Raw genomic sequence first — 13,574 nt, 5'->3', positions numbered from 1 at the left:
TAAACTGTAGGATCAGAGGCATGGGCTTCTTTACCATATGTACCTTCTTCTGTCCACTCCCTAATTGAGCCTACTGGCATCAAGGTCTAGGGCTCACCACACCAAGGCCAAGATGGCTGTGAAGCAGGAACTAGGGCCCAAATAGTTCTGATGGGGGATGTGACCTGGACTGGTAGGGAAAATACTGACAAAAGGTGTGAACACTTATTTTGGCAAGAGCTGTATATATGGAGCTGGTTAAGCTTTCAGGTACTCATCCCTACTGTTCTAGCTGGAAGTGATTTAGGGATTGGAGGGGACAGGGGCAGATCCAGAGAAGAACTAGGGTTCTGGAATAACATGAGATACTACTGTTCAGAGGTCACTTGATTGAAGCTTAGGCTCCATAAGGCATTGGGGCAGGGTCTTCTACCCATTCTTACCTGGACAAAAAGACCAATGGCCTTGTAGGCTATAAAGCCCCTTGAAGGCACTATCTTTCTATCCTACACTAAGGAGAAACTGAGTTCCTAAACTAAGAGAAAAGGTCTATTACTGAGTTTCTAACAGCCCAAATCTGGGAGATAGAAACAATAATGACTGAATCTTACTCTCCAAGCATTAGAAAGCCTCGAAAATGGATGGGCTCTGGGAGGCTAAATTTTAGGTCAGGTGACCCTATCAGGGCCCTACCTCTTTTTTTAAACCCTATAATCCAACCCTGAAAAAAAATTTAAAAACACATGACATGGAAGAGGAAGGCAATGATGGTATACGTGAGTAGGGATACTCAATCTACTCTACATTTCTCTCTCATGGGTAACAGTTACGTATGGAAGTTTTTGCCTAATCAAAGGGAAAGTGCCTCAGAGCTGGGGAAATGGTCTATTCTAGCAAGCTAGATTAAATGAGTTAGGGAGGGAGAAGGGGATCCCATTGGCACCACAGTGGGCTGTTTGTCTGCCCAAGGAATTGAGCAGGGCTGATGGGCTAGGTTTGGTCCCATGGCTGCACTGAATGCTTGGCATGACTCCAGAGCTGCTCTAGTTAGTGGCTCCAGCACAGTGTGAGTTATACAAAGGTATCAAGAATAGAAGGAAGAATAAAGGAGGGGTCCCTAGAGGCTGGGTGTCCATTACATGACTACATGGATTCAAATTCATCAATGCGCTGCTTGGTGTTGCCCTGCCGGATCTGACGCAGGGTCTTGTATTTATCTCGGCCCTGTCGCATGTTCTCAGCATGGATCATGTCATTGGCAGTCTTCTTGGACTCATCACGGGCATTGGCCAGCTCTGAAGTGAGGGCCTGTGAAAATGAAACAAGATGCAGAGATCAACAGCTTCCTCCCATTTTAGCTCTATTTATTTAACCAGATTTCTCTTCTGTTATTTTCTTTCCCTCCTTCTCTATATATCTGTATCTACAGCTGTATTCTGTGTCTATATCCATCAATCTATTCTTCCATGCACCATCTATCTAGAGGGAGGCAAGGTAGAAGAGAGAAAGAAAAAAACCTAGGACTGTAGTGGGGCAAGAATTAAAAAAAAACACATGCTAACCTAGGAGACTACTTGATAATAGATATCCCTTGATAGTAGAACAACATACCAAAGATTCAGGTAGATATTTTCTGAACATAAGAGGTGAATGAAGATGGGACAGAAAGTGAGGCAGAAAGAAAATCCCTACGAGGAAAGCATTAAACTGGGATCTGATTAAAAAGTGAAAGGTGACCACTCTTCAAAGTTTCGCTGGACATAGGCTTAGACTTCCATGCAGCCCCCTGTTAGTCTCCTGTCACTACTCCCCATTGTGATGGCCTAGGGCATGTCATGGACATAGTCTCCTTGAGACTTTGCTTGGATACCTTCAGGTGCTTCTGCACTCGCTCATTCTTCTCTGCTTCAGTGGTACGTTCCTCCTCACTGCGGTCCTTGGCCATTGCATCAGCCCGCAGGTCAGCACTGGCCTCTGCCCCATTGTCATCTTGTTCATCCTGTTCATTTTCTGCAGGCTCTGCCACATGAGGTGTATTCATGGCAGTCTTCAACTCAGCACGGGTCTTCTCCAAGTCTTCCTGTACCATCTGTGCCTGTCCAGTGACACAAAAATCGGAAGTTAGACTAAGTAACCTGGGGCAATCTATGCTTGCCATGAAGTCTGGCTGTTTTCAGACATAAAATGGGAAAATGATTTCCTCTGCCTGATTCCTAGTTTCCACAGTTATAAAACAGAAGCATTTCTATGCACTACCTTGGGGGTATTAGGGAATTTTGGAAAAGTGTTTGAGCAAACATTGACCATCTTCTTCCACCATGCCAGTTATACAGAAATGGTGCAAGGTGGAAAGAGCCCAAAGGTAGGAAATCTGAGGAGCTGACTTGCATGCCTGTAGGATCCCTTCTCACGGTACTTCATTCTGGTGCTCTGTCTTACCTTTTGTTGCCACTCGACAGCCTCACTCTCCTTCTTCTGTCGAGCCATCTCTAGCTGAGAGATCCGAGCTGTCAGCTCTGCCATTTCTGAAGCCTACAGGTAAATTGGAAGCCTGTGAGGGTGGTGCCTCCTGATCCTCAAGGACCAGGTGACTACAACCCAAATTCCCCCACAAAACCAGTTAGAAACTTGCTAGTCCATGTGCTTGCTCCACAGGCAGGATTTTAACCATTATTACTCCACTTCAGTTCTCTCTTCCTTACCTAGGACTTCTTTTATAAACCATAGCTCCTCTCCTAAACTGTACACCTTGCAAAGAGGGTAACATGTCAGTTCTCTGTCTTCTTCTTATCTGTCTCTCTTTTTCCCTCCCTCTCCTCCTATCCCTCTCATTTGTGCATGGAGTTAGGGCCTCCTTGAAGATCTAGAGGCAACCTAAGTACCAACTCTTCTCTGCTGCCCTGAGATGCATAGGTATCTGCTAAGATAAGAACACAAATGTCTCAAGGTGATCTGAACAAGGGAAAAAAGCTTATGCACACATTCACACCTTGGGCAAATTTCCCAAAAGGCTTCTTTGGACAGCTAGGTTTTGGTTCCCTCAAATCCCACCCCGAACAGTTCAAAGGCAGAGGATATGTCAAAAAATTGAGATTGCAGTTTAACTTCTAAGTTACAGAAACTCTGCAAATTGTGATAAAAAATATGGACACACATCCCCCCACACCAAATAATGTATGGACACAGTTTTGCATGTGATTTCAACCTGAGGGAGAAGTGGGTTCTAATCCTGCAACTATGTGACCTTTGGCAAGTCTCTTAACCTCATGAAGACCTAATTTCTTTATCTGGAAAGATTTTTGTATGGGGGTTAATCTCATAGGGTTGCTGGTAAAAAATAAAAAATAAGTAAAATGGAAGCACAGCTAGCACAGGAAGATACAGCAGACACTAAAAAAGCATGAGGACCTTTACTCCTCACTTCTTTTCCTTTGTCAGGTTACCAGCTCAGATCTCCAAAGATAAGAAAGTAACTAAAACCCAGGCATGGTGATGCACACTTGCAGTTTATAATCTCAGTACCCCACAAGCTGAAGCAGGACACTCCACATGCATTTGAGGCTAGCAAGAGGTACACAGTGAGTTCAAGGCCAACCTGAACTGCATAATGAGACCTTCTCTGAAAAAAAGAAAAACAAAAAAAAGGGAATAAAAATGAAGGGCTAGTAAAGACTACAAAGGTTTCTAGGCCGCACCACTGATGTCTCAGCTTGCTTCTGAACGAACTGTTCGAGGCTTGTGGAATGGAAACCTACAAAGAGTCATCCCTTCAAGCACAGGCAGGCAGACAAAGGAGAAAACACAGGTTCCATAATCTCGCCCTTTGTGCAGCTTTACCAGTTGTTCTTGGGTCTTCTTTTGGTCCCGGGAGGCCTGCAGCAAAGCCTCCTTAGCCTCTTCAGCTTCCTGGCGCTCCTTGGCCAGCTTTTCAGCCTCACTCTGGGCACGCTTCCGTTCCTGCTCAAGTTCCAGGGCTCTGCGTGTCTGTTCTTCCAGTTCTAAGCAGAAAAGGGAGAGATATGTGATGGGCACCAGGATGAAGATAACACACTATCTTTCTTCCTGGAAATGCTCCATCCCATGGCACAACTGGCAGGAGGTTCTGAAAATTCTTCTTCATTCATCCTTCATCTCTTCTGTGGCCCTATTTGTACAATATCAACTGGATCTACAGCTCAAGAAGAAAGGTATGCAGCTCACATAGTCAGAATCTAGGGAAACTCATTTGTCATGTAACTAAGCTTTACCTTGTTGAGCCTTCTTAGTCTGTTCTTCAATCTGCTTCAGCTTCTCCATCAGTTCTTCTTTCTCCCGTTCAATCTTCTCCTTCTCCTTTTCTGCCATCTCACGCTTCTTCTTCTCATTTTCCAGCAAGGCACTAGGAAATGGACATGGGCAGATGGAAAATACAGCAAAGCTACATAAAAATTTGGGGATTTCTAGGCTCCCCTCAAACTTCTCTCCTCCAACACACCCAGAGCTTGTATACTTAGAGCATGCTCACTTACCTCTACATCCTTACCTCCGTATCACAGCCCTACATAGGGTGGATGCTCATGGACCAGTCAGTTTGCCCCTGACTCAGGAAACCCAGTCTGGAATTCCTGATGTATGAGTAACCCTCTCAGCCACCATAGCTATGCTGCTGTTCTGTTCTTTTTCTCAGTTCCCTTATCTATACAATGGCCTGTATGTCCTACTCTGTTTTGTGGACTTATAGCCCCATACTAGGATGATATGCTTCAGACTAGAAGTCCCTGTGGCTAGGTCTAACTTTGCCTGCCCTGAAGCCTGGTTCTAGGATCTTCGCCCTAAGAGTGTGTTGCAGACCTAGAATAAGTATTTTCTTTCTTGAATTAGCAACCCTTCAAGAAAGCCTTCTTATCCCTTGGCTAGATGTTTTTTCTCCCTGTGAGCTCTCAAAATACTAGGTATGTGCTGTACTGGGCATGTGCTGTTTCCCATCCCTATTCCCTGTTATTTTTGTCCACAGTCCTTTTTACCATACCAATACTATGTAATTTATTTATTATGTTTATCTCCTTCCCCTCACATTAGAATGACAGTATTATCAGGACAAGCATTTTTGGTCTTTTTTTCATTAATCAATAAATATTTACTAAGTGGATGAATTGAACAGTCTTTCTATCTTGAGAGATATATAAATATGTTAAGGAGAGACAGAGACAGAGAGATTGATTGAGATTAATTTTTTTTCTATTTATTAGACCATGAAGACTTAGAAGGCTAATAGCTGCCAGATTAAGCTCTGTGAACTGACCCCTATCTTGGTAAAATTTTCTAAATAAATGTGAACATTAGTATGTAAATACTCATACAGTGGCTAATGTCTAGTCTAGTACATTAGAAACTTTCCATGAGTCCAAACTATATTTGTCTGTTTCTATATATGTCTCTCTCTCAGTAGCAGGGATTGAACCCAGGGCCTTCACACTGAGTAACCTCCCCAGCCATCTCCAGGGTATCACTAAGTCACTAAGTTGCTCAGACTGGGCTTGAATTTGTAATCCTTCTACCTCAGCCTCCCAGAGTACAGGGGTTACCAGTGTGTGCCACTGCACCAAGAAGGTTCCAAATTTTTATAACAAGAATGCTCTTCAAATCTTAATGTTCATAGGAATCAACTGAGAACTTTTAAAATAATTTATTAAAGTTCACATAACATAAACCATTTTTTCTTTGCTCCGAATGCCCTCAGGGCAGGTTTGGCTGGCTTGAGTTGTGGGGATCGAACCACAGCAACCTGAGCCTGACTGCTTTGTTGAAGCAGTCACTTAAAGAACTGAGCTAAGGGACAGGTCCCCAACATAAACCATTTTAAAGTGCATAATTCAGAGCCACTTAGTATATCTACAATGTTATTCAACCACCTTTTGCTAGCTCCAAAACATTTTCATCACTCCAAAGTCAAACCTCATACTCATTAGGAAGTTTCTCCCCACTCCCAAACCCCTGACCACCACCAATCTACATTCTGTTTCTACATATGTTTTATTGTGAATAGAATCATAATACATAACTTTTTATGTTTAACTTTTTTACCCAGCCTAATGTTTGTGAGGTGCAACCATACTGCACAGTATGTATGGCTGAAAAATATTCTCCTGTGGTTTAGATGTGTATGGCTGAAAAATATTCTCCTGTGGTTTAGAACCCCTACAGTTCAATATTATTGGCTTGCTCCCTAATGTAACAGTATTGAGAGGTGGTAAAAACTTCACAAGGTGGAGCCTAGTAGGAGGTGATTAGGTCATTAAGAGTACAAAACTCAGAAGGGATAATCCCTAGCTGAAGTGAATGGTTTAGGTTTCACAGGATTACAGTGTTTGTGAAAATAGGTTATTGCAAGTAAGCCTGGCACCCACCCCCCGAATCCTTCTTGCTCATGTAATACTCTGTCCCTACATGTGCTCCTGCTATGTGATGATGCCCTTTGCCATACTATGATATACTAAAAAGCTTTTAGCAGATGTGAGTGCCTTATTTCTTTCTTGGATTTGTCAACTTCAAAAGCCATGAGCCAAAATAAACTTCTACTCATAAAATATCCAGTCTCAGAAATTTTCTTCTACCAATACAAAACAGACTAAGATAAACTCCATTATATGTATTTATAATTTGTTTCTCTTTTTTCTATTGATAAACATTTCATATCTTAGCTATTGTTTATAATGCTCCTATAAACATGTGTATACACATATTTGCTTAAATACTCATTTTCAGTTATTTGAAGCTACTTACCTAGGAGCAGGATTGGAGAAGTACACTGTAATTTTATGTTCAACATTTTGAGGACCTGTCCCACTGTTTTCAATCTTTTCACATCATCCGCAGCAGTACATGAGGATCCCAATTTCTCCACAGCCTCACTAACTTATTTCCAGTTTTATTTTTTTGTGTCTACACTAAAAGGTATTAAGTAGTACCTCATTACTGTTTCCATTGCATTTACCTAATGACAAAGGATGAATATAAGTGTTTGCTGGCCATCTGAATATTTCTTTGAAGAAATGATCATCTAGATCTTAAGATACAGACTTTGATCACTGGTCTGGAGCATGCTCTTAGATTTTGCCTTTCTAACAAGTTCCCAAGTTGATGATGATGATGAGCTGCAGATTATATTTTGAGTAGCAAGAGGCTATACTGAATATACTATGGTCTTGTAGGAAAAATGGGGGGGCTCTATTTCTGTTCAAAAATCCCTAGAAAATGCAAGCTTAACTGTGCATAGAGCTCTCTACTACTGCCACTAGACTAGTCAGCCTAGAGCAACTCAGAGGCTATCTACCAATGGCTTGAAGTTCATAGCCAATGAGGAAATAGGAAATGTCCATCCATCCCATAGCAAGGGAAACAAGGATGTCTACACCTTGAGAATGAATGCAGGAGGTACCATCCCTGCAGCTCACTCACTCTTAGTACTAGGCTGAATTCACAGACTGCATTGGAAGGCTCAGGAGTCTTGAACAGCTCCTTTACCCTAGCACTAACAAGCAGGCTCCCACTCCAGCTCTATAGCACCTACCGCTCCATCTGCTTCTGGTGCTTCTCCTCCCGGGCCTGTGCCTTCATCTGTTGCACTTCAATGGTGTCAGGCTTGCGGCGGCGCATATATAGCTCATGGTTCCCCATGCACAGGGCTAAAATCCGCTTGTTAATCCTCAGTCGAGGAGCATAAAAGACAAAGTCCTGATGGAAAAACAGCAGTCAAAAAGCGCTTGGAAGAACAGGCAAAGCAGAACTTCTATCTTCTGAAAACCTAAATCCAAATTGGGAAGACTATTTATCCAATCCTTTCCATTACAGATAGGAAAACTAATGATCAGACTGGTGAAGTGATTTGCCCAGGGTCAGATGGTAGGCTAGTGGTAGAGAAAGACTAGAACTCAGTTTTCTTTCCTTTTTTATGTATTTAGTACAGGGTCACCAGGGTCTCACTACATAGATCAGACTCATAGTGACCCTCCTCCTGTTTTTACCCTTCTAAGCTCAGGGATTACAGGCGGGTGCCACTATGCCCAGTCTCAATCGCCATCTCAGTGCACCCTGGGGGCAGGGCTGGCACAGCATGCCAGGGATTGAACCCTGGTCACTATATTGCCTAAGCAGGCACTTTAGTCTGCTGAGCTATCTGGCCAGCCCTAGAACTCAGGTTTCTTAACTCTGCAAGAGTAGTTCATCAAGCCACAATTCCTTTCAATATTTACTTACAGAAAGCATCCTAAAATACCCTCAATTCAAGTGAAGAATCAGAGCTGACTTTCTCTACTAATTAGATATGATATTGAGCTACAGAGTGCTTCTTTTAAAAGCCACAGTCTCTGCACACTATCCTACTGGGTACAAAATGGGTGACTGAACTGTTGCTGCAATCTCCAAAAAGCATCACCTAAACTCAGAACTTTATATACTTTCATTTTATTTTTTTTCAAGATTATTTGTTTGGTAAGGGTTTTGCCAAGATATAAGGGGTTAACTCAGGAAATTAAATATTTTTTTAAAAAAAATTTAAAAAGAGAGTATAAATTAGAATTAAAACACAAAAACAATCTCCTGGGCCTCCTGTGCCAGCCCCAACCCTGGGGCACGCTGAGATGGCAAATGAGACTGGGTATGGTGGCACAGGCCTGTAATCTCAGCACTTGGGAGGCTGTAAACAGGAGAATCACTATGAGTCTGATCTAATAGTGAGACCCTGAACACCCTATAGACCCTTCCCTAAAAATACAGAAAAAAAAACCCAGAAAAAATTAATAGTGATACAGAATTTCACTTAACAAAGTAATATGAATTACACGGTATTGCTTGTAATACATAGTGTTGTCTTCCAATCAGTTATTCATATTAGCAGATATATCCATATAAAATTGAAGAAAAAGAGAAAAATTAATCTGAAGGGTACAATAGATACTGGGAAAAAGGAATGAACTTATTCAAAAGGAAAGAGTTACTGAGTTAAGGAGAAGGATAGGAGAGGGAGTGGGAGAAAAAGATTTATCTAACTATGTCAGCAGGATGGTTTGGACAGCTATACTGTAGATTTCTGCAGGTCTATGGAAAGGAACAAATGATGATTTAATTTGTTTCGTCTCCTTTTTTTTCAATTGTACTTTTTCTCTTCTTAATTTCTTATACATTTCTTTCTGTTTTTCTTCTTTAAATACTTTTAGAACAAGGTAGGCTATATATAAGTACACTCATAAATACATCCCCTAAACACTGACTGTACTGGCTGCTTCTTTAATAAGCCCTTTATCTCAGCTGGTTTTATTACTTACCTTTTTCTGATGAAAGTTGAGCACAGCAGCAATAAGAAACACACAAGAAAATCCAGTGAGTTTGAGTTAGTTACTACCAATACCACTGGACCAAGATCACCAGCTGATGGGTTGACCACTAACTTTGCTGTCAAGTCAAACTGCTATCATTTCATACAGCTTGGGGTACAATGGAAGGAACACAGGCTCTTAAGATCAAATGATCTAGACATAAATCACAGCTGTACTGCTTTAGCTATGTGATCTTAGGCAAATCACTCCATCCCTCTGAATATGAATTTCATCAATTTAATGGGTATAACCATATAATCAAGTTATTGAGCATTTAAGGAGACAACACATACAAAGTATGTCTGAACTTCTTCAACCTAAGGGAAGTTCAGACACCTTTGGGCTGGAGAAGTTTAAGATCTCATGAAATAGGTCAGGCTCAAAGTCAGACACAAGGTACACCAGAAAAGTAGACCCTCATGTGAGTTTCTATCTTACTCTCAATCATGAGTTTTCTAGTCTTGTTAGCTAGCCACAGGCAACTAAGTAGGTAAGGAGGGTGATGAATACATTAAAGGGAGATCTGGACTCAATGACTTTTCTTGATCTTAGGTTGTCCTGGAAGGAAATCTGAGAAGGCACTCATAAAATTATACCAAAAAGCAAATTTAGAAGATCCTCTTTGGATTTGCCTTTTTTTTCTTTTTTTTTTTTCTTTTTTGGCATAACCAAGGATTGAACTCAGGCCCTTGCACTTGCCAGGGAAGTGCTTATTCTACTGAGCCATCTCCCTGGCCCTGCGGATTTGGACTTTCTTGCTCTGTTTTTCTACCACAATTAAAGGTCAAAAAAATATGTGAATATAATTTATTTTCTAGGGGTGAGGGGCTAAGAATTATAAGATATTATCTGTTTTCATTACAGAATCTCTTTTTTTGTGCAAAACCGGGGATTGAACTCAGGCCCTTGTTAGCTAGCCACAGGCAACTTCCCTTGCCAGGGAAGCACTTATTCTACTGAGCCATCTCCCTGGCCCTGCAGCATCTCATTGTCTCATAGTAGCAGAAAACAATGGTTAAGAAGCAGAATTTAGAATGCCTGTGGCTCGCCTTCAAAAAGAGGGAGAGAAGGAGGGAAAGAGGGAGGGAGGGAGGGAGGAAGCGAGGGAGAAAGGCAGAAAGACAGACAGAGAAAAAGAGACAGAAAGACAGAGACACAGAGATAAAATGACAAGAGGGCTAGCAGGGTGTCATTGAGACAGATAGTAGAATAGCACCAGGTATAAAATGATTCCTATATCTTTCTTAGACCTCATATTTCCTTCCATGTCAACCTACATTTATGCCCCCACACAGTAATTCACAAAAAGAAAAGACAAATACGACATGATCATGTTTAGGATAATACAGGCCTTGCTGAGTACCTATCACTATCAAAGGGAGGAGTCACTCACCGGGGCTTTTTTGTCAATAGGCTTGATGACAAATTTCTTGTCATTGAAAGAGATGTTCCTGATTTCACTCCAGGGAAAGCCAATTTTGGGTGTCAGTCTGTAACAGTAGAGACCAAAAGCATCAGCACAAAGGGAAGATAAGAAAGGCATTGAAGGCTATTGTCTTGCCTCACCTCTCTCCTCCCCTGAAAAATTCTTTCTTGAGGTGGTAGGCCCAGTACCAGTGCTGTCACATGCTACCAAATCAATTGCCAGCATTAATGTTGGGTAAAAGGACCTCCTAATACCACAATCAACATTTTATTCTTTGTTCCAATCTGAGATTTTTTTTTCCACTTTCTTGACCTTGTAAAAGTCCTCTTAAGAACATCCCTAGCCCTATTTCAGAGAGACTCTTCTAAGGTGATAAATAGCAGGAAGATGATAAATAATAAATCCCAAGGTTTAGAAGTTATGTGGAACAGTAATCTATTCATCTCCATCTTCACCAAGAGTAGAGCAAGGGTAGAAGGGGATATGCAAGGAAGATGAGGCCACAGAAGAGACTTATAGGCCAAAAGGTAATCATCACATGGGACTTGAACCAATTTACAAATCCTGGCAAGGTAGATTCTAGGCCATCATTACCTTTAAAAAATTATACATATTAATATGATATATGATAGTCATAGTACATACAATAAATACATTTTAAGTTCTCTAGTAGTTACATGAACATGAATAAAATACAAACAAGTGGAGTTAATTACAATACAATTTAATTAACTCTATATACGTCACCTACAATTTAAATATATAAATTATTATTAAAAAATTGAGCCATTTACGTTTTATTTTTCATAGTAAGTCTTCAAAGTCTAATACATAGTAGCCACATTTTAAGAGTTCAGACAGATACTGATGTTAAGCTCAATAGCCTATGTTCTAGGGTAATAATATCATTAAGCTTCTCTTCTGGAGGGTTAACAACTTAAGTTTGCAGAACAAAAATTAGAGAAAAAGAAGGGCTACAAGGATAGCCAATATTTCGGCCCTAGTCCTTCTTTAAGGTCAGTGAAGACTCAGGACATAAGGGAACTTGAACTGTAACATCCGGCAACTCAGTGGTGCTCAAATTTTCTGATCAAAAAGATTATGGGGCCACAGAGCAAAGTGATCAATGACGTAGATGTGCCTAAGGAGAGACACATGGAGAAAAAATATTCTCTCAGACTTTCTCAGAGAGCAAATTGGTCAAGCACTGGCCCTGACTCATCCACATGGCTCACACTGACAAAAGTACAGGGTTTAAGGGTAAACTGTTGTACAGGGTTTAAGGGTAAATAAGTACTGAGGGAATTTGACTGATCTTGTGAGATACAAAAGTTACATTTTGTGTTATATAGATCTTGCTTTATCTTGGTCTTAACCACTGAGCAGAAAAGTATAAAAATGAAGTATAAAAAGTAAAGCCATATTAACATGCTGAGCTGTAAAAGGCTCAAGTCAACAACTTCTGACATTGCCAGTCATGTGGATAACCCACTATTATAGACTATTGGACTATATTGAATTACTCTGCTGAATTCATGCACCTACAATATATGAATGGTGATGGAATACACATCTCTGACAAAAGTAAATAAAAATGGAGGATATAAATGAAGGACCCTTTTGCAGTAAATATATATATATATATACAAAACAACATACATATACAGCTACTTTCTCTCAGTTCAGTGAAAGTTTTGAACTAATAGTGTTTAGACAAGATATCATGTCTACATTTTATACTATAAATAACTACTACAAAGACAACAATACACAATGCATCAATTATTGTAACTACTACTAACCTGTTTAAAACTGTCTTCTTGCTACTTCTTTCTCAATAAAATTAGTTTAAAAAAAGAGTTCATCCACCATGTGTGGCTCAGGGACAACACAGTGGTCAATGAAAATCTAAGCAATACAGGATTTATAGACTTGAGGGAAATTGTACAATTATCTGGACCCACCAAATTAGGTAGAAAAAAAAAACTAAGGTGAGACTCAAGAGACACTGTCTTGCTCCAAGGTGAGGGTGAGCCTTAAGTATCAGAGTGACCCAAATAAACTAAAAGAAGTCTGAGATATACCTGTCAATCTGTTCATAGATGTTGAGACCTAGGGCATCTACCCCTAGCCACAATTCTGAGCCTTTCTTGTTCTTGATGCTGAAGTAATTCACACCATACATCTCCAGATCTTGAGCAATCTTTAGATATTCCAGGACAGCATCCTCTCTAAAAGACACAGGGTAAAGAAGGAGGTGTCACAGAGGGAAGTCTCTGAATCAGACAGAGACAGAAAAATTTACTTGCTTTGCATTTTTGATAAGTATTTTGCTATCAGAAGTGGGTAAAGGGGTGGCAGGAAAGCAGACGATAGAATATAACACATATGATTTTTGTCAAGCAAAATTTGCTGAAAGGAACCTAAGGTCTGAGGTACTTAAGGGGAATAAAGGTGGGCTGATCCTTGTTGACCTCTGGCCTATTACCTGCCATGAACACTATTTTCTCCATATCATTCATTGTAACAGCCTTTCATATACTCTTAGCAGAGCTAAGAGTGAGTGGTGAAAGCACAGTATCTGTTCCTCAGCTAAACTACCCTAAGTGTTTTGTAATATTTAAAGAGATCTTTCTCTATTTCATCTTTGGGAGAAGCCACTTGGTGACTCTGATGCTGTTTGCAGATCCCAATGTTCCCTTCATTGCTTGATGGTCAAAATTAGACTAACAGTTATCATATTTACCAGCACACACACACACACACACACACACACACACACACGTCTTATGTTGGCTCTGGTTTGCTTTCTATCT

At 40.6% G+C, this 13,574-nt stretch overlaps 1 protein-coding gene across 1 annotated transcript in view; it reads right to left on the bottom strand.

Moving 5' to 3' along the window:
• Positions 1–6: 6 nt before the first annotated feature.
• Msn (moesin) overlaps positions 7–13,574 on the bottom strand; it is a 79,661-nt gene continuing 66,093 nt past the window's right edge. The window contains exons 6-13 of the mRNA XM_004644813.2: positions 12,843–12,989; positions 10,726–10,822; positions 7,529–7,692; positions 4,227–4,357; positions 3,817–3,977; positions 2,419–2,511; positions 1,850–2,074; positions 7–1,287 (exon numbers count right to left, since the gene is read on the bottom strand). Of these exons, the coding sequence (XP_004644870.1) occupies positions 1,123–1,287; positions 1,850–2,074; positions 2,419–2,511; positions 3,817–3,977; positions 4,227–4,357; positions 7,529–7,692; positions 10,726–10,822; positions 12,843–12,989 (1,183 nt within the window). The 3' untranslated portion in view covers positions 7–1,122. The remainder of the gene's footprint in view (positions 1,288–1,849; positions 2,075–2,418; positions 2,512–3,816; positions 3,978–4,226; positions 4,358–7,528; positions 7,693–10,725; positions 10,823–12,842; positions 12,990–13,574) is intronic.

This window comes from Octodon degus, unplaced genomic scaffold (assembly GCF_000260255.1).
Source record: "Octodon degus isolate 3935 unplaced genomic scaffold, OctDeg1.0 scaffold00211, whole genome shotgun sequence".
Classification (NCBI taxonomy): Eukaryota; Metazoa; Chordata; class Mammalia; order Rodentia; family Octodontidae; genus Octodon; species Octodon degus.
Note: the sequence above shows the minus strand (reverse complement) of the source record. Positions and strands in the feature narration are given on the sequence as shown.